This window comes from Bombus affinis, chromosome 11 (assembly GCF_024516045.1).
Source record: "Bombus affinis isolate iyBomAffi1 chromosome 11, iyBomAffi1.2, whole genome shotgun sequence".
NCBI classification, from domain to species: Eukaryota; Metazoa; Arthropoda; class Insecta; order Hymenoptera; family Apidae; genus Bombus; species Bombus affinis.
The window spans coordinates 7493363-7514681 of NC_066354.1; the positions used below are offsets into that span (position 1 = coordinate 7493363).

General features: G+C 41.9%; 1 protein-coding gene across 4 annotated transcripts in view; it reads right to left on the reverse strand.

Annotated features, from left to right (window-relative positions):
• LOC126921897 (nephrin-like) overlaps window positions 1–21319 on the reverse strand; it is a 99254-nt gene that overhangs the window by 11061 nt on the left and 66874 nt on the right. For all 4 annotated transcript variants that reach the window (XR_007712592.1, XM_050733912.1, XM_050733914.1 and 1 more), the window contains one exon: window positions 19626–19767. Coding sequence is in view for 3 of the 4 variants with exons in the window: in XM_050733912.1 (XP_050589869.1) it covers window positions 19626–19767 (142 nt within the window). In the remaining variant the exon portion in view is untranslated. The remainder of the gene's footprint in view (window positions 1–19625; window positions 19768–21319) is intronic.

Genomic DNA, 21319 nt, shown 5'->3' on the forward strand with positions numbered 1-21319 from the left:
AAGATCATTTTCATCTTCTTCCTTCGGCGATGATTTATCGAAAATTCATGTACGCGCATCTTGTGAATATTTTATTCTTTCTTTAGAAATACTAACGGTTCAACGAGAACGTTTAATATCGATTGGAAGAAACTACGGGACTAGAAGCAACGAGCCGACGACGTCTTATATCTTTCACGTGATCAGTAATTCGGTCATGTAATAAATCGTAGATCGGCGCGCTTGTAGGAAGCTGTTTCGCATGCATTTACCTTACGCATACACGCGGCGAGACACAATATGTACTTCAGTGTCGCAGCTCCAGCAGCACGATTTCAGATTCACAGAATACGTGCAGATGCATATAACTCTGACATCCTCTACGAACGACGTGTGCACAACCACGCATTTAAAGTTTACGCTAATCTTGGTTCCGCGAATCTTGTTCCGTGTCTCTACAGTCCCGGAGAGAATCGGTCGTGTACCCATTAAACAAATGCACCTATTTGGTTGCGGTTACTCCGAACGAGCCGTCACTCAACTATAGCTCGAATCATAATGATCACAGGGGTAGAGTTAATAGTTCGAATTATTCTTATAATCGCGTACAATTTTTTTATCTGCTACGAATGTACGTACGTATATGTAGGTATAGTTGGATAACATAAAAAACACAGCCAGGTGTACGTAACGCGTTGCTTGTTACGCAAATTCAACCCGCGTGGTTCTATCGTAAACGAACTACGAGGCCAGTCTCGGGTTAATTTTCATTAAGCACACGTATCTTACGGAAATTCATTGAGCAGGGTTCGTTTACGTGAGCGCAAAAAAGTCAACTCTACGACAGTGACCGTCCTTTGATGACACGCGCAATTAAAGAACAAACGAAGGGAATCCGAAATTGTTATCTCCCTTCTCAATTACTTGCTTGGAGTGAACGAGCGTTGTCGAAAAGTTACCTGATGTCGTTGCGACTGTATATTTTCAAGTATAACGAAGCCTTGGGATTTTACAGAGAATCAAATAACAAAAGTTACATTTTTATTGCGATATCATTGATTTTATACGAGACAGATGTAACGTGGTGGTTGGTTATTCCGGGTGACACGATAAGCCGCGATTATGCGTATTTTTGCGGATAAAAATATTTCGTCATATTTTTGTCGACAGACTATGAAAACTGACGGCGTAAAATTGAAATCCGTTATTCCCGCTTGTCATTCTCTTTTCAAAATTAATACTCGTATTTATTTGTTTGATCCTACGTAATGACAGGATCGATCTATTCTCGGAGGTTTAATTTTAATCCAAGCTACGATTGTAAAGGGATTATAACGCGCAATCGAAAGAATACAGAGATGTGGTTTTCGTACGAGTTGCTGCATGCGCGGCTTTAGATGCGTCCACCAACGACATCTTCGGTAGTTTCGACGCCAAGAGTTTGCCACGTTTTACGCTTCTCTCGTTTTTATTGGCTAGATATTGAAGATGCGAGGCAGAGAGAACGAGAGAAGAGAAGAGAGAGAGAGAGAGAGAGAGAGAGAGAGAGAGAGAGGGAAAGTAAAGACAATGGTTTATTGCAAACGGCTGTCACAGAGGCAAGCTTGGCACTCGAAATGTAGTCATTATTCGTCTTAACACCCTGCAGAGTTTGCGAAGGTTCCTCTTGGCCGGATTCGATTCATCAAAGCCGGTGCCAGACGAAACGTTCTGATAAAGAGTATGTGCAAGGAACTGAAGGGAAATAGGATTTCGCAGCGAGAGAAGTAAAGTCGAAGAAGGGAAGAAGAGACATAAGAAACGCGGAGAGTAGTAATCGCGTTTCAAAGAAGTGAAATAGATCGCTCATATCGTAGACAAATCGATGTATCGGACGAAATGCAGACAAAGTTGCTGGTCGCCGCGTGTGTTTGATCCAAAGTTTCGATCGTGCCAATGATATATACCGTGGTTACATGCATGTATTCGTGGCTGACACAGTTTTGCTCTTTTAGCCTCCCGAATAAACAACGGGCCGAATGTCATCGAGAGAGACTCGAAGAAGCGTCCTGGACGAATTCTCGGAGGGAGAAGTTTAGCAACAGTTGATGCGACGAGTTATTCTGTAAAGTTTCGTGGGTATTGTAATTGTTGCGATTGCGAATATTATACGTACATACGCATTTACATTTCCTCTATTTCCTTTGCTAAATGTCGAGAGTCGTGAGTAACGTTTCGCATGTTACACTCGCCTTACCTATAACGAAACGAGAGATGAGAAGAAGCAACCGCTCGAATGAAAAAAGAAAACAAAAATGCGAGATAGGACGCGGACAGACAGGCACGGATTGGTCCCGAACTATCGGCCTGTACGAGAGGTCACTTCGCGATATGAATTCTGCAGCGTTCGCCGATGGATGGACTTGATACCGTCGACCGGAATTCTCTTGGTTGCTCGGTTGTCTCATCACGCGATGAATCTGATTGATATTGGCGCCTTAGTGTGCTTTGTGAAATTTTCGAAAAGTCTGCTCGATGGAACACGCGTTATCCGATCGGGAATGGGTACGTGGCCATGAAAGCTAGACCGAGACTACGTGTCCTGCAGATCCAACGGATCCTCTCGTGATCCTCGGAAAACGTGTGGAAACCAGCCGCCGACGAAATTGCTGATATTCCACCGATAACAACGAGTGTAATTTTGTATGGTACGGTTCTTTCGTTTTCGTTCGATGAAAAAAAAAAAAAATAAATAAATTGTAATATCGCGTCGAAGCCTAGATGGTTACGGATCGATTAGAACGAGGCACGGTATTGAATTCCTTTGCGTCGAGATGATCTTAAGAAAACGGAAAATGTTTCAATGGTTCGAATCGGATCGAATCGATTCGCAAAGAAAGAAAAATTCTGTCTTTCCTTAAGACTCTATCCCGTAGGGGAAGATTACGTGTCGGCCGAGTGTCGACGAGTGGAAGGATCGCAGGTCATCGGCAGAAAGTATCAAGTTGAATCGGGCTGCCAAACGAGGAGATTTCACCGGTGAATCTTCTTGAAATATGTATTTGTTCGCATCTGTTCTACTTGACTTCCTGCATTAATTAAACAACATTCGATTAAAATCCACCTGGCGGAACGGTGAATAGAGAGTAACGTACACGAGCAAAATGCAACGCGTTAAAGAAGATACTCGCGTGCAATGTAAGCATGGGTTTTAAAGCCGTGCTTTAACGGCTCCAGTGCTTTTGGAACGCGTCATTACGGTACGGTACATAAAAACCAACGTAATCCATGTAGTTGTCTTGGTTAATTGGGTCGTCTTCTGACCGTCTCAGCCGTAAATTTCTAACTCGAGACTCGTGGAAAATTGCACCATAGTTTATGCACCGATTTTAAAAAGATGTTGTTTCATCAAAGTATTAACGCGGAGTTTTGGATTATAAATGAAGTTGCGTATATGCACATAGACGCGAAGCATCGGTCATTACGCTCGTTACTTTTTCTATCTGTGGCGGCACTCGATAACAAATACCTTCACTCGACACTAACTAAGCAACGGACACGGTAGCGCGGTGGTTAGCGCCTTATGTTACGAACGTTCGGAACTCGGGTTCGATTCCCGGTGCCCGTAGTCCGATTTTTCTTCTACGCATCAAAAATGGAAGAAAAACAGCAGTACCCCATCAGCGACATCTACATCCAGCAGCTACAATAATTATCACGAACAACACATATACCACTTCAAGTTGGGGGCCCCGACGTGATGGTGGTGGGTGATGCCCATGAACTTTGCAGTGGCCACATCACTCCTGGCTTGGTCATCATCTCGTATTCTGTGTCATCTGCTTGCGCGTCGATCGGAAGTGAGGTGTCGTGAGGTATGGGCATCACCACCCCCACGTCGAGGTCATTAATTTGAGGTGGTTATGTGTTGCCCATGATAATTGTTGTAACTGTTGGATGTAGATGTCGTTGATGGGGTACTGCTGTTTTTCTTCCATTTTTGACGCGTAGAAGAAAAATCGGATTACGGGCGCCGGGATTTGAAGCCGGATCCCGAACGTTCGTAACCTAAGGCGCTAACCACCGCGCTACCGTTGTCCGTTATTAGTTAGCGTCGAGTGACGGTATTTGTTGTCGAGTGCCGCCACATATCTAGAATGATGCCCGGTTCCCTGTTGACGCTTCGTGGATCCGTTACGGCCGAGCCATCAGTCATCTCATCGGTCATGGCACGCACAGAACCTCCTATGAAACTTTTGAAACTTTGCAATACGTACGGAATTAGTCTAGGCACGTCTATTAGTTACGCAAGCACCGTGCGACATCTGTCGAATTAGTAGCGTTTTTAGAATTCTCGAATTAAGTGGAATTCTTTAACGAAATTCGATTCAACTACACGTACCGACGTGACGTAGAGATTGTCTCCACCTTGAACAGTCATTGGGAGAAATGAAAGCAGCGTGAATCGCGCTCTTTCATTTGAGAAGATTGTAAAATGAAAATATTGCTGTTCTCGGCAACGATACTATGAATTTTAATTAAATTTCGAATCTCGGTTGCACTAGGAACGCAGGCCGTTAATGTCCGCCGATATCGTGAAATTGACAGAGTCGGAATTTAGAGTTTGGTCGATCGGGGTGAACGGCGAAGCTTAACGATTCAGGGAACGCGAAATTTCCTCGGCGGTATTTTGCAGGTATCGAATCGTCAGATAGCGGGACGATCCGAAACGAAGCCATTTAGCTGTGCGAATAATGGGATTCGATAATGGCTTTTCAACGTACGGAGACAATGCCACGATTTATCGTTCCTAGTCGGCATTCTCGTCCTCGACGACGTCAACGTGGGGTTTCAACATTTCTTCTTTTACGGTACAGTTACCGGCTGAAATGATTACGTTTCAACCGTGAACTCAACACTTTTTAAATTTGCAATTGGCATGTTCGAAAATTCGAAACTTGTAAATTCAAGAATTCTGAATTTCAGAGATTCAAATATGCAGCTGCAGAGGGAAAGATTGTATTTTTAGTTTCGTTCAGATTGTAACGAAGCTTGCTCCTAGACGAAGCTAATTAACGTTCCTTGTTATAGAAGTAACAAGTTACGATAGAAGCAAGCTGGAACGAATGATCGGGTAACTTTCGAACAAGAGATGAAGAAGCGAGTAAATCGTGTAAGCAAATACGTTAACGAACGACGATCAGGTAATATTTTTCCAAGTTATATTTCGAAGGCCGAAGACGTATTGGATTTGGATTATACACATAATACCCGGGAGAATATAGTTAATTTTCCTGTTTGCCTTTGGTGGATCGTTATGATTGGATATAAGAGTAAATTCTAACCGGTGGATCGCAATGATCTTGTTAAATCCGTTTTCTTTTTGTTCATCGAAAGTTGAGCACTTCCTGTAAGTTCTTGTCCGGCAGGTTGGATTATCTGGACGAGTTACGTTGGTTTGGGTTACTGCTTTGGCCCTCGGTACTATCGGTCGTAAATCACTAGATTCGTAGGTATTCGTAAATTGGCCACTCGACCGCAATATCGATACTACGAAGTCGAAGCACGAGCAAGCTCGGACCGCAAAATTGCCAAACCAGGTAGCAGATTTGCAACGAGCCGCATTGGTGCAGATAACGATTCGACAGATATCGTTTACGAACTATGCATTAATTAATTAATTAATCACGATGGAAAAGCAGTACCAATGTAAACGTATTTCTAAGATCCTCGGACAACTTACTAGCAACGTAGCTGTCGTTAAATTCTAATTTCTGTCTACACCATTATCGATATTTCTGCACAATTTACGCGCTCGATTTATCGCCTTTCTCCTTAATCAGTTGCTAAATAAAGCGGATTTTAGAAACGATTATTTACGCGCGGGATTATCTAGTCAGCAGATAATGGGGAATTTACCAAGTTGTAAGAGCATGAAGAATGTAGAAAACTTGTAGTTTTTATAGCATACGTTTTGCGGTAGCCTCTAACTCTTGCTCTCGCTACTAGACAGCAGAGATTCTTGAGCTAAAATAAACTTACCACTTTGGATGGTACTTACGAGCGATACGAGCAGAGACATCAAGAAGTCATCTTGAGATCGTAGTATCAAGCCTAAAAGCTACCTAGTCGTTCTTATTGCTTGTAAAACGCTACATCGGATGCCTCGTGAAAGTCCCGTAAAGTTACTTCCCGACAAGAGAACTTCCGGTACTGTAGCACCTGTCAAATTTCTCTCCTATTCAAGTGCGGCCAGTCAGGCGTGTTTTATACTTGTCGCGAGATATACTGACATTTGCAGTTTATTAAATTTCCGTGTTGTTATTTCGATCTCTCGATTGTTCTCGATGAGTTTTCATCTGTTCTTTGGTCTTTTCCTTGAAACCGCTCAATTGTTGGGAAAGCTGCTTTACGCATATGCCTTCGGTCTTTTCCCATTTCGTTGGATGCAAAGAATCCTTGAACGGAATGGAGCGCAGAAACCAGCGTGAAGAGTACCTTGAAAACATGTTGAGTAAATAATTCGATCAACGTCAAAGCAGGGACGGTTGTTTCGCTTTGCGGCTGGCAACAGGATCGTCATTCGATGATGGAAGTGAATGGCGGAACGTGATAAAGCGTGTAGACAAAGAAGGGATGAGGTGGACGACCGAGGATATGGGAAGCTCGTATCGATCGATTTTACGCATTTCCGTAAAAGCATTCGTAATGACGTTGCTGACTGTGTGTGAACAAAAGTGGCGTACAGTTATAGCGTCATGGTGCAACAACTATAATCAAAACCAAGAGACCACCAAGCCAAGTTCGTGGCAGGGATATTCAGAGCTAACGTTCCATTGTATTGTAGTCGTAATCGACAGAGTATCGGGATATTTACCATGGTGTACGTTGGTGGCTTTACAATTCTCAATCGGAAGATTTATTAGGACGAATGAATCGGAAGACAATGAAAAATGGTCAGAGGGAACTTCCATACAGTGACGTTTTATTGTTTATTTATGAAAAATATTGGGCTACGATGAAATCGTAAATCGAATTCTCGGATTTGTACTTTGAAAGACCAGTTCAAACGTACGAGACACATTCACGTATAAGATGATTGAATTTGTCACATGCGATCTCCATAATAGATCTATCGCAATTTTTTGTAGCGTTTCCTTTACCTTCCATCGATCGTAAAATAGACTTTTGTCTCTCTGGATATTCGTTGAACTGGCTGTATCGAATAATCCATCGTTCACCGAATTTATCGACCGATTTCGTCTGTCGGAATTGTCAGACTTTCCGGTAGTTCTTCGAGGTTTCATTCTCTCCATGTTTTTTTATTACCAATCCTCGCAAGTTCGGTGCAGAACGTCACGCTGAAAACGATCTCCGAAGTTGCCATACATTCACTTCTAACCATTGAATAAGATCGTTATCCTCTCGTAAACTTTCAACGACGAATTTCCAAGTATGTAAATCGGCTACACGACCAATAACGAATAGAACTTTAAAGATCTTGCTCGAGGTACACATATCGTAAGGGACAGAGAAAGAAGGACAGAGAGAGGGGGACAGAAATAGAAAGTAAGAACCGGAGAGTAGTTGATTCGGGCGTTAGCAGAAGATCGAAATTCAGTCCACAAATAAACTATTCGTAAATATTCATAAGAGTTTTCCCGGAATTCGTTATAGTTTCTCGAGAGAGAATGCAGTCTCCCTCAAGTAATTAAGGCAATTAACATGCGAGCTGGGAAAGAAGCCACGGAGAAGTTGTGAGATATAGCATTTCGGTCTCCAGTGTTGCACTTAATAATATGCTCCTCAATTTTTGCGAAATTTTTTAAAAGTTTTATATACCATTGCGCGAATACGATTTCATAGAGTATTCGTTTCAAGCTTTTGAGAATCGAATTTTATCAAAAATGCAACGAAATACAGATATGTAATAAACGTACAATGAAAATAAATGCCTGCAGGATGAAATTGCATGCAATTTAGATATACGTATAATAATATGTGAAACGCCTTTTTATATTTTTGTGTAATCTTAGAAATTTCGCTTTTGAGTACATACGAGAGAGAGGTATCGTAAAGTTTCCGTATCTTTCGATTTTTATTCAGAGTTTCGATATTTTTCAAGCAACAGGAGGATCGTCGTTGCTCATAATCCTATATTTTTGCCAATATATTTGGCATGTAATTTTTTTGCACGTTTTTCTGCTGTAACCGTTTATCTTTTCCTAAAGCGAGCTGATCTCGTTCATCATTTTTTATCGCAAATTAAAAATGTAGCCGCTTCGTACACGCGTCATCGCTTTTAACGATATCGAGGCTATTGATTTACGGGGGTACGAACTACGCGTAACAAGCATCTACACTAAAACATTTACATTCTAGTAGTAGTCACGACAATCGAATATTACGTATTAGATCGCTAATAATCGTCGTTCCTGTGCGCAAGTCGCATCAAATCATGCGCTGTACATTAATTATGCTGACAGTGCTTTTAACGAGCCGTATTTCTACGCGTTGTCATCACTAGAATGTCTTGTCCCTTCCACTTTCGTATCTCAAAGGGGAAATACTCTTTCGTGGACCAACACGCGTATCAGCCACGTTATGTTTGTGCACAGTTATTCGAGTCAGAGATTGTTTATTCGTGGATAATACTAAGCACCAGTTATACGATAGATAGTTTAACGCGTTTTAGAATAAAATTTCAAAATCAGTGGAATCAGCTCCAGAATCGTCCTTCTTTTTTCCAAGATAGGATGGAGAAATAGGGAGCAATATTCTATTTTCTCGGATTGAAACAATTATTCCGTATCCATTTAAATCTCGTCGGTGGATCCATCCTTCGTCGGGACGCGTCGATTGAACGAGCTGTTGCAAATCTACTGTTTTCACCTCCGTTCGTCGTATTTGTCGTATATCTAGATAACACATACGCCGAATACCTTCGAGTTTAATTCTATTTAACGCGTTGAAAGAAGAGCAAGAAACAATGGGTTCGCACCGTTCGATCCTAGAAAAATAAACAGGATGATAAGTAAAGAACTTTATGGACGAAATCGTCGGAATTCCCGGAGAGAGATCTTAGTTTTCTAAGTGAAATACATAACAGTAGGTATATCTTAACTGCACGAAGCAGCTCGTTGCCAGCTTTGGATCCGAAACACAATAACTCCTGTCCAGATCGTTGGGTTAATCCCTTACAGAAAATGGAAAGAGTCTGGTGAAAGAGGGAGTACTTAGAAAAGAACGGCTACCCGAGAAGGGGGTAAGTACCGATGGAAGGAGCAAGGAATGTCGAAGGAATTTGTCGTGGCTGACAACCACCGCCCAGCTTGGCTGTCGTAATATATTTCAAGAGACGCGCGTCAGCTATACCCCTGAAGCTCCTTGCGAGTTCGGAAACCCTCTATAGTCAGCGGCATGGCTGCTCCCTCCGACTAGCAGCTCCGTTTCCTCATTCATCACTGCTACTTGCCTGCTCTGTGGACGTCCGCGTATGTACATCGATGCAAGGGACACGCGCGCATACTCGTATTCGCATGCATATGTATGGAAATGCTGAGATGCGCTCGAGTACACTCTGCAACATGCGTTGTTTACCTCCCGACGTTTAGTAACGCATATTGACCGCACATCCACGCGACAGACGGTTCCAAGATTACTCCGTGATTAGCAGATATCTCTCCAAGGTGAATACACCGTTCTTCCATGATCGAAAGCAAAGTAGCCCGAATATTTAATCGACGAAATCACTCGTCAACCAGTTAAAATATAAACAGCTCGTTGAGAGGATGTAGCATGGATTTACTAGGTTTGTGGCTTATAAGTTGAGTTTGAGTATGCCTATTACTGAGCACGATTACATCCAATTATGTCCTTGCTACTACGGATCTTTTGAAACAAGGAAAATCGTGGCGGATTTGCCGTTTCTGTTTAAGATTATTTATAGCGTTATTCATTGCCCTCAACTGCTTGAATCGTTGAATCTTTATCCTCGCAATCCCAAGTCGTTTAGCTTCAAACGGTCTTACATCGCTATTTATTCTCGCTGGTTAATTCTGAATTTGCGAATCCCATATGTAATACTGCGAACTCGTATTGCACTTGTTAAGATTTCTTTGGTCTTGGCATCTGTAGTTTCAGCAATTCAATTCAAACAATTTGGTAAAGGATACTACGACTCGTTTATAGTATATCTACTTGCTTTATAGATAAGTATAAAACGATAGAAACATCGCAAATGCGGCAGGTTTTGTTCAGAGAAACGGAGAATTGTACGTTTTAGCTTAAGAATCTAGGCGCATGGTTTTCGCATAATTTCGCCTTTAAAAGACACTTTAGCTTGAGTTTTTAGTAATAATCGTACTTGAAACGAAATGGCTTGGTGTGCAGAGTCGAGTTAAATATTTATCAGAAATGCTTTAAATTGCCTTTGGAATTCAACACACTGTCGCATCATGAGAGACACCGAAGATTGTATTCCTTTTCGTTCCTTCATTTCCACACGATGATTATCGCCTTGCTAGTTTCTTCACGTAAATCAACGAGTAATGTAATGTATAATATTTAGCAGTCGTAGCAGTCAGCAGATTGCAAATTAAAGTATCGAATAGCGGCGCCGATCGACACCATAATACGCAAGAATCGCAGTAATTTTCTATCTCGTTCGATATTCGCTTTTTCGCGTGTCTGTCGATTCACTCGTCAAGCATCTCGTTTAGCATCACTCGCCCAATTTTATAACCGCGTTATATCGTTGTTGCTAACCGTCGCGCGCAATTTAGCAGTCGCGATAGCTGAAGTAGTGGCAGCCGGCATTTCGACACGCAAGTTACCAGGAGAGAACGATAAAGATCGGATGGAATCTCTGTCTTCCTAAGAGAAAATGCCACCTTTGTTTGGCGCGCCACCGTTTCTCCTTGAGCTCTTACTTTCTATCTCTTTCGGTTTTTCCCGATTCCGAGCTGAAATTTATTAAATTAAAGGAATCTACAGGAGTTTCCCTTTTCCAGTGGATGTCTTGTTTTACGATTTTCAAATTCATCGTCGAAATCGCTCGACGATTCGCACGTACACACTTCTTGGGCTGGGTAAATGTCAAAGAAATTTTATCGCTCATTCTCGAGCGACGACAGATCTTTCATTTCGTTTTTTTTTCTTTCTCATCTCGGCGAAATGTTCGAACGAAGAAAGCCCAGTAGTTGAAAAAAACGTTGGATTTGTTGTCGATTCTCGGATTGGAATTGGAAGGTTGGACGTTTGTGTTGGATTCGGCGTAGCATGCCGGTACGAGTCACGTTTGCTTACGACTTGCCCGATTGGACGCTCTCTATTCGAATCGTCGCGTTGCGTCGTTTCGTTCGGCTAAATGGCCGACCTCGGTATTTACGCGCCCGATTCCGTCCGAATTTGCACATCTTTTACAATAAACTTTAGTCGTTCGTTCCGCGAACCGTAATTCTGTTTGGCTGAATCGCGGAATTAGAGAATCCGATCGATCGTGAATCGTTGCCTAACGCTTTGTTCATTTCGAGATAATCGAACCGTAATTCGTTTGGATGATTATTAAAGCGGTCATCGAAAATACTTTTTCATACAGAAATTGACCGGTTAAAGCGGGGTCAGTGAATTCTCTTTCCTACGTACCAGTCGATTAAATGAGGTTTCGTTCGATCGCGTTTAATTCAATTTATTTGCGTCAATCTAGAGCAAATGATAGGTTAGCTGATAAGCACAATGCAAATGGCATTTCATTTCAGAACAGATTAATAATCGGTATCGTATCAATTTTTCTTATACGTTTTAGATTAAAATTGGACCGGAACGCGTTATATGTTTAAAAGTATAAAAAATGCGTTTAATACTTAAATACTATATCTATGTATTCTTTCGAAACTTTTCTCCCAAACGTTGGAAAATCAAAGGACCCGACTATGACCTAATACTCGAACAACACGCTAATGAAACGATAAAAGAAATGATCACGTAGCCGAAGTTTGATTTGGTTTCGCGTTTAACCACGGGCCTCGCTACATCGACGTCTGGTCGATCGCGATGTAGCGAAAAGTCGTACGTCGAAGCTTGCCTCTAAAATTCGTTGATCGAATGTTTCTCGTTTGAGGTTTTCATTTCGAATATATTATTGCTCGTCCTCTTGTCGTTTGTCCGCTTATTGATTTCTTGTCGGCCGGTATTTGTTCGACGTGGCGTTGACAAGAAGGAATGAAAAACCGCCCAGGGGAAAGAAAAATCGGAGCGAGATCGTGATAAACGTGATTGATGAGCGACCGTAGCGATCGGTTCGAATTTCAGGGCAATATTTTCGCGAGACCGCGGTCGCGTCATCGTAACCGTACCATTGGATTATCAAGCTAGTTGAATTTGCATTCCTCGATTAGAGGAATATAACGGTAGCTTGGGCGGATTTCCATCTGGTCGTGTTCTTGCCACGGTAGTTTATCAGCTGAATTAGACATCGACAATCGCTGCTTCTCGTCAACCGGTCGCATCGGATTTTTCATTCGCACGGTCGAAATCTCGCGTGTTGTCGAGATTGCTTCTCGTGTTCTCTTGTGTTTGTTTTCGGCTTTCAAATTCATCGGTATCAACTATTCTCGTTTTAATGGAATGGTTTGTGACAGCGACAGTTCTTTTTCACGGATTTCGAGCTAGACGAGCATTAAATTTTTACGGTTTCGCGCGACACCCGAAATATATCCGACCGGCTCGGCCAGAAATTACTTTTCAAGCGGGACGACACTTTCGGATAGCCTTTGGCCGCTTGACAATCGGCGGGGATTCGGGGATCCTGGACACGCAGCTGGAAATTGCTTCGGTCGAGGAACCTGAATATAACGCGCACATAACGTTGACTTTTAAACCAGTTGTGCGAGATTATGTTTATCATGGAATTAAAAATTCACTAGGTACGAGGCAGTTTTCATTTTAAGCGCAAGAGCTGCTAATGTCAGACGTTGTATTTGCCTCTTACGATAGCGTAAAAATCGTGGAAATTGAGGTGCTGCGGTCGACTTATTTAAGCGAACGCCTGCATAGAACTTTTTTCCTGAACGAACGTTAATAGTCGCGAGGAAGAAAATTAAGTATGCGACACACTATGTTTCGTGAAAAGATATACTCTTTCTACATACACCCAAAACCCGGCAAACATGCGAGGTATCGCGATACATTTGTACTCTCCATTCTCGAGATTCCACTGCCAGAGATGGTATTCATTGTTGGGAAATTTCTATCGGAGGCCGAGTCGATAGAAAAATATGCAAAGCAGATATTTGGATATCAGCCGATGCTTCCCACAACTAAAAAGAATCGAAAGATCGGATTGCGACTGGACGTGATCCCATCTCGAACTTTTTGCTTATTCATCGATCACTTTATCAACTACTCCGCGTTCAGATCGTGTACGAATTTTTTCTGTTTAATATTCGAAATGGTTGCCGACCGGGAATAATGTATCGCAAAGAGTAAAAGACGTCTTTTGACGAAACACGTTATATCCATTGCGCTAATTGCTGCATTTTTGCATAAATTGTACCTTTTCGTCGTTTGATAGATATTTAATTTTCTATGACATACGATGGACAGCAGTGAACGAACCTTTATTATGCAACTTCCATTTCGTTATCGTTCACAAATATCGCTGTTCGGATGAAATATCTTTTAGTAATGTATTTTATGTACTTTACTATTTCCGTATAATCTGTATCGGCAGATTTATCGTGGAGAATATTCGCAAGTTGCTAAACCTGAATAACGAAAGGTGATAACGATCTCGAGAAATGGACGAAGAACGGGATAAATGAAGAAAAGATCTGAAGCATCGAACACGACGTGGTACGTAGGAATCGGATAATTGTAAAATGGAATTAAAAATTCTCGGTGAAGCGAAAGGCGCTAAAAAAATACAATCGATAAGTACATTTTACCATCTTCGTTTCAACGTACTTTCCGTTTCGTTTGTTTCATAATTTTACAGATGCTTGTATTTCGCTCGTTGATTGCAATCGATCGTAAGAAAAGAAAAAATCTTCTGTAACGCGCATGAAATACAACGCAGAGATAGAGATAAAGAATGCCGGGTTGGAAAATTCATTTCCCATTTCCTGAGTTTTTATCTGTGATCAATAATAAAGGTCGTCTATGAAGATTAATATTTAAAGTAGAATTAAACTCACGTTAATTATCGCTTGTAAATCGTCTTCGTATGATGGTCGGTATATTTAAGCCGAGCTTAATTCGAAACAATGATGATACATTGGCTGCCGTGTCGAATAATTATTAACGATGACGATGATAACAACGGGAACGTTGTGCTTCGTAAATTTCGTTATGCAATGTAGATAGTTTTTTGTTTCTCTTGTCTCGAAACATTCGTAATTACGAACGTTTGGCTGTACGTTTGGACACGTTAATAATTAACATTTTCTGATGTTTCAGATTTCACATCGAAATGTAAAGCCACGGTTAATCGACTAGTAGCTTTTGTACAAACGCGTTGCGTGTAAAAAATGGGAGAAAGAAAGAAAGAGAGAGAGAGGATGCATTAAATGATTAAAGGACCTCCAAACGCAGGAAATGAACCGGTTCGACGGGACGACGAAAACTGGTCGAGAAAATCTTGTTTCTCATTTCCGCTGTATCCGTGAGATGTGCACGATATCGCGAAAGATGATAAACTCGGTTGGATCAGTCAGATCATGGAACGACTTTCCCGAAAGGTAGCTAGGTGTTTGATTCTCGCAAGACAAGAACGTCGTGTTGTGATAGTCAGATAGAAAGTGGCCGGCGATTTTACAATTTCCATACTAAGATGACGTTGAAGAAATATCTTTATATATTTTCAACGCAATGATCTTTCATCCTTGCACGAAGCTTTTTGATAAGTTTGTTAGATACGCGGCTGTAACACGAGCTTAAGTTTTTCCATAAACTACCGCCGAAGAAGAAAGCACATATTCGATTCGCTTTGATGAAACTCTCCTCGACGACATACGCATACATATTCGGTGGCTGTTGTGTCGTGTCCCCATAACTGTTTGCTGTTTGACGTATACCAATGTCCAGTTAGCAAATTCCTTCGACAGGACGGTTTATTATTGCGTCGCCAACAAGGGGAAACTCTAACGAACAGGATAACGGCAACTGGAATAAACGCTAACACAGACGCGTATTTCATTCTTGATTCCCGCGATATATATACATAGTCGCGTACGCGAGTTATGGAAGGAACACTCACAGAATCATTCTCTCTCTCTTTCTCTCTCTTTGTTTGAACAACACGCAGCTCCGGTATTGGCGGCAAACCGAAAGTTGTCGACCGTCAAAGTCTGCGTAGCCAATCAAAGTTGTAGGACGTCGCGTCGTTAAGCACACTCCGACGAACTTATCGCGTTATATAACGGAATAACAAACTATGTGCTTTCTCTGCCGTAGATATATATCGAGCTTTCAACGAAATGTTGCCTTCCATAGGCAGACGTTTGATTTCGTTATCGTATGCTATCGTATTTCAGTCAGAGAGGAAGTTCTATCGAGAAACTCGTTTCCTTTTTCCCGAAATATTTAAGTTTGCTTCGGGCAGACTAATTTTACTTTCGACCCTCTCTTTTGTCAAAGTTCACCGATATAATAAAGTTAACGAAAGCGAAGTGGCAGACGCAACATAGCGAACAATGTTCTATTACGATAATAGATTTAGTGTACATTTAGTGCAAAGCGATAAGGTTGCTGACTAGCGATGGCCTGCTGCGCCTAGGCACTTTAAACTTTACAATATTAATTTTGAATCGGCATTCGTTCGTGTAGCGACGTACTTCTATTTTTGCGAAGCCCCCTTGCGACTACAATGCACATTCTTCGAGCACGAGTGAACAGAATATATGCGAAAGACAAGTTTCTCTGTTTGATGTATTTTAACAATATCGTACAGAGAGGGCAAAGCAGCGAGTAGAACGCAATAAACAAAGACAAGGAATGTCCTTTCGGAGTACGCATTCAAACGTCCGTTTCTTGTTTCGGTTTGTCACGCAGTTATGCCGTAGATATTAATTAGATGCAACATGGCTTATATCTCGTCTCTGTGCTACGTTGGTTCTGTCACTCTAGACGGGTCGCGCTGTTGACCCGAGTTCACAATTTCCGAGAGACGCGTTTCAAAACTTTGTCTATTTTGCGCCAGTAGGAGCGACATAATTGGTGAGTAGCGTTGCATCTACAGCGTGTTTACTACAGGAAACGAAAATTATTATTAGTTTGCGAGGTTCCATACGACGTTGTTTAGTCGAACTCGTTACTGGTTCGAGTCGTTTTCTAAATCGTCAACTTGCCAATTATAACTATTTATAACGAGTTTTATTGTTTTTACAACAACCAATGCAGCTAGCGGGTGTTTAATGAAACATCTGAAAAAAGGAAGAAAAATAGTGTACGAAAATGGTAAAACGCAAGAGACTCTCGTAAAGGATAGAACGATATGCAGAGATAGCCGAGTATCTATACGTAAGCATGTAACCGTGAGATTGTAATTAGTTTTGGCAAGTAAAATCAATGGCGAACGTTTATCGCGCGCAATAATTTCGGGTACAATGGACTAACAGAGACCGCTGCTATCGCCTCGTAATTGAGCAGCGGGAAGTCATTTTCCTTTCTTGCTTATTTTTTCGTCTGATTGCGACGAGATCCTGTTGCGATAGAGTCTCTTTTTACAGATGGAAACGATCGATCGAGGGAACGTTGTATTCGACTGCCGTGAAATTGCGTAAACTTATACAAACGGAATAATCGGTTTGGAAGCTAAAAACAACAAAAACTAAAAGCAACTGGAATTAAAAACAATTCCTACGCCTTCGAGAACGTATCGGATAAATTAATCGGACAATGTTAGCCCAGCAATTTTCTACACCATATTCCTCAAATTTCCCTGGAAGTTGCGAATTTCCGAAGAGCCTGGTGATCTACGAACGACAGAGAAGTAGCGGACTGACCGCGTTGCCGAAACGCGTATCAGTAGACAAACAGTGGATATTGACGTAGATATCCGTTTTATGCGCAAGCCTTTACATTTCTCGTCGCGTGTACGCATATGCGTTTTGTATATATGTACTTTGCATAGTAGCATGCACAAGGTTTACCGTGGTACGGAGGCGCGATCGCGTTGGAGATTCGATTGCTCGCGTGCATGAGAGTGCGCGTGTACCCGCGCTTCCGTACGGACACAAATATGCGATACAGCATCGTCCGGTAATGGAAGGCAGGAAATAGCTTTCCGGCAAATGAACACGCGCTATGCCTCGCATTCCACTCGGGACGACGGTTTTCGCGTGACCGAACAGATCGTTAACCACGTGACACAAACGATGCCATTGACCCATTCTCCTTTACCTCCTCTCGCCAATTACGATTTTCTCTTAACGTTCCTCGGATTTATACCAGTTTATGGACAGAGTTGATTCTTCGGTCGCGAATTTTCCAACTAATTCACCGTGACTTTATATCTCTTGCTTTCGATTATTATCGAAAACGCTGGATTTCTGCATCATTGTGCTCCGGCCTGACTGATCGAAACGGCACTAAAGGTTGGTTTAATCGCAGCCTAAATCGATCGATGTCTTTTTTCGCATCGCTCGCACGCTTTTCGAGAATAACCCGTAACGAGATTTTCCAATCGTTACGATGTCACCAGCGAAATCCACCGGTAGGGTGGAGATGCGAGCTATGTCTGATGAAGCACGTATCGTTACCACTGACAGCTCGAGGTTGACGTTGATAGATACGTCTCTGTATCGTTAGCTACGGTAAACTGTACAGTTATGGGCCACTTTATAACAATAATGGCCAGCCATTTTCTCGACGAAATGCTCGATTTTACAAGGAACATCTCCCGTTCCCGTTCCTGCGCGCGGATTATGCAAAAATATGGAAACGATTTACGCGACGATTCTTTTTGTTTCGGCGCGGTGGCTTGCCGCGCCGCTAACGATATTTACATATGCATGCGCGAATTCTTATTCGTATTTACCAAGGCCAATAGCCTCCGTTTATTTCCCGCGAACATGAAATTTTATTCAGGTGTTTACGCGGTTTGAAAGAACTAACCAGCATCGATAGGATCGTTGACTATGCTCTCGTAAATAAGTCGAAAGCTGTTTACAAAGTTACGTCGATTATTACCGGTAGACGCCGACGTGGTTGAACCGTAACAAATATAGCGGCCAGCTTTCTGAAATTTTCCTAGAATTGTTATCAACATTCCGGACGTTTTCTGCCATTAACTTTTTCGATATAACGCGCGCACGTCTTTGCTAAATGGAAAGCATTCGAACCTTAATCTACCGCTAGTTTGTAACGTTATTACAGGATTATTCCGATCGTGACCATCATTCCATATTCTCCGAATTGATTCTTCGCCGTGAGGAATTCCACTGGGAAGTCGCTATTGGAATTGGCGTATCGATTCCACCGAGGCTCGACCAAAGGTTTATTAGCAGAGTTGAACGTAAGAATTTAACGTAATTTCGCGTTCTTTGATGGTGAAATAATTTCGTTGTACCATCGTGGGATACATTTTTTATCCGACAATCGAGAAATTATCGTGTTTCATTCGATCGTTTGTTCGTCGCTGTTGTCGCTGATAAATAACCAATACATTTGAAAATCGGACGATGCAAAATGGAAATGAAGGCGAAAGCCTGACGACGTGAAGTGTGTTCGTAACGAAATTGTCGTGTAGGTTTCGCAAAGATATCGCGTAACCACACGCCATATGATTCGTCCTATTAATGCCAAATTCCCACATATATGTATGTATATCCTGGAAACAAGGATAATAGCGGATGCATCGAGTGGCCGATCAGACACGTAGTCGTAAATAAACGGATAACGATAGCTCGTATCTGGCTTACGTTATGCAGGTAAACGTTGGCAGGACAGATTGGCTGGCATGTAATTTCGTAGTAAGGCTCTCTCTCTATACCAATGCCGTTCTCGCGATTGCGTGTATGCCAGTACGTCAGGGAAATCTATCGGAATCGAATTAACTGAGAATCATACCATTAGAAGATCCTTGCTACGAGTCCAATTATTCCATTAGGAGACAAATCAAGGAGAACCGATATTGTGCCTTTGTTAGCTCGCAACGGAATATACTCGCGTGTAGCGAACATGGATTAATGCATATTTTGGTTTATTCGTTTGCAAACTTTCCTCGAGATAAATTTGTTCAATTTATACGGTGTATAACGTAAACATATCGCGACAAATATTTTGCTTGTTTTGATGTAATTAACATCTTAGCAAAAGTACTTGAGGCGAAACAATAACGGGGGTACGTTTCCGCGAGAAACGATTGTTAGACGAGAAGTCACCTATCTTACGGACCCCTCTAAGCCGGAGACATTTAACTTTCTTGGTTCTAGCCAGACCTCTCACCGTACGGGTATCAATTTCTTCAAAATTCCGATCGTATACCATGAGCCCTCTTTTGTCCTGGTTAAAAATTCGAATACCGAGCTTTTCAAATTTATTGAAATAATTGAATCGTAAACGATCAAAGGTATGCTTTGTTATTTGTTATTTGTGTGCCTGGAATCTTTACGTTTCGTAATTTCAACGGTAGCGGAAAATACCAAGAGAATCGCCGGTCTACTTACAGTGTACTTTTAGCTTCCATCGTTCTTCGATGCCGGCGTCTTGTAACTTTGGATTCGTTGCCCTGCACACGAGAAATTTTCCTTCGTCTTCGATCGACGGTGTCCATTGTAACACGCTGACGCTTGTTCCATCTTCCTGAAACTGATCGGAATTCCGATATAGACGTATTTTATAGATAACTAGTCGAACGAACGATCAACTTCCTGCAACGTACGTAACGTAACGTAGAAGTCGGGAAGGCGAATAAAACTTTTCTATGCGAACGTCGCGATAGAATTTGCCAAGCCAAGTCTCGAATCACCGCGATATTGGCTATACTCTGAGAAATCCGTCCTAATAATTACAATGCGGTCTCTGACGATGGAAATTTTAGAATTGCGCTGAATTTCAGAATTAAATCTCCATGACAACCGTATTCGTTCGATGGAATATTGTCTTTTTGTTCTTTTCCTCCCTTTTGTAGGATGTCCTTGCTCGATCTTGCATCATTTCCTTTCTAGTGTCAGTAGCCACATCGATTCCTATGGTTTTGTTTGCCGCTCGGAAATCGAGAGAGAAAAGAACGGAAGAACCGTGACGCTACGTGAGACGAGCGGCATCGAAAAACTCGAAAATCTGGAAAATCTCAAATTCAAATGTTGCATCGGTGGCAAGACGAGAAGTGTATCGACCAAAACGAACAGGGGCCACGTCGAACAAAAACGAGCAACGTGAATTCGCGATTGTACAAAAAAAAAAAAAAAAAAAGAAAAAATTCGATATATTTTTTAACACAAGCTAAAATGTTTACCCGTCGGATTTATAGCGAGTAATATCGGCGAAATTTTGGAATGGCCATTCGCTTGTAAGTTTCGAGGGTAGAACCGCTAGCGTGTGCGTCCTTTACACTTTTATCTGCCTAGTTAATGAGTAATCCACCTAGTTGCAATATATTTTTTAACTCTTTTCCTTTTTCCTTCTCCTTGCTTCGAAAAGTCGATAGATTCGTGATAACGAAAACGGTACTCGAACAACTCCGAGGAGAAGAAAAATAGATAAAGAAGGAAGAGTAAAGGGTAGTTCCGCTATAATTTTCGTTGACAATTTCCGCAGGCGATGAGGGAATAGAAACACGGGAGAAATTTTCGCGAACTGGTGTACGCTTGCACGATAAAACTCTATGCTTAATAACTAGTCCTGGATAAAATCCAGGAAACTAATAATACGCGACAAATTTAAGCTTAAAGCGTAGATCCACGGGGAAAAGTCAGTTGTGTCGTTGTATTACTCGAAAATCGGTCCTCGGAGATGCATCTAGTCGCGTTCCCTGCCTTCCGGGGATTTGTGAATGTGCAGCTACTATAGCGGGAAAGAGGGCGAAAAAATCTGCGATTCGTTATCGGATCGTTCAATCCGTCTACGATCTTCGTCCTTTCTTTGTATGCCATGAAAATTAGTCTGCTAATGGTACTGGATTGACGGGTTTCCGAAAAAAAGGTGATAAAATATCATGGCAAGTATAAAACGGTCACGGTCGACTCGAGTTGGATCGTACGACCTAGTAACGCTTCTTCTATGCACCCTTGCATTCGTTTCGCCGCAAAAACGACGCGACGCCAGGTAGATTGCTGTTTTTCCTTCTCCTTTTCCGAGCACAGCTTCCTTGCTCCTTTGTGGCTTCATTTTCCCCGACCGTTCCCGTTTTTTCGCGATA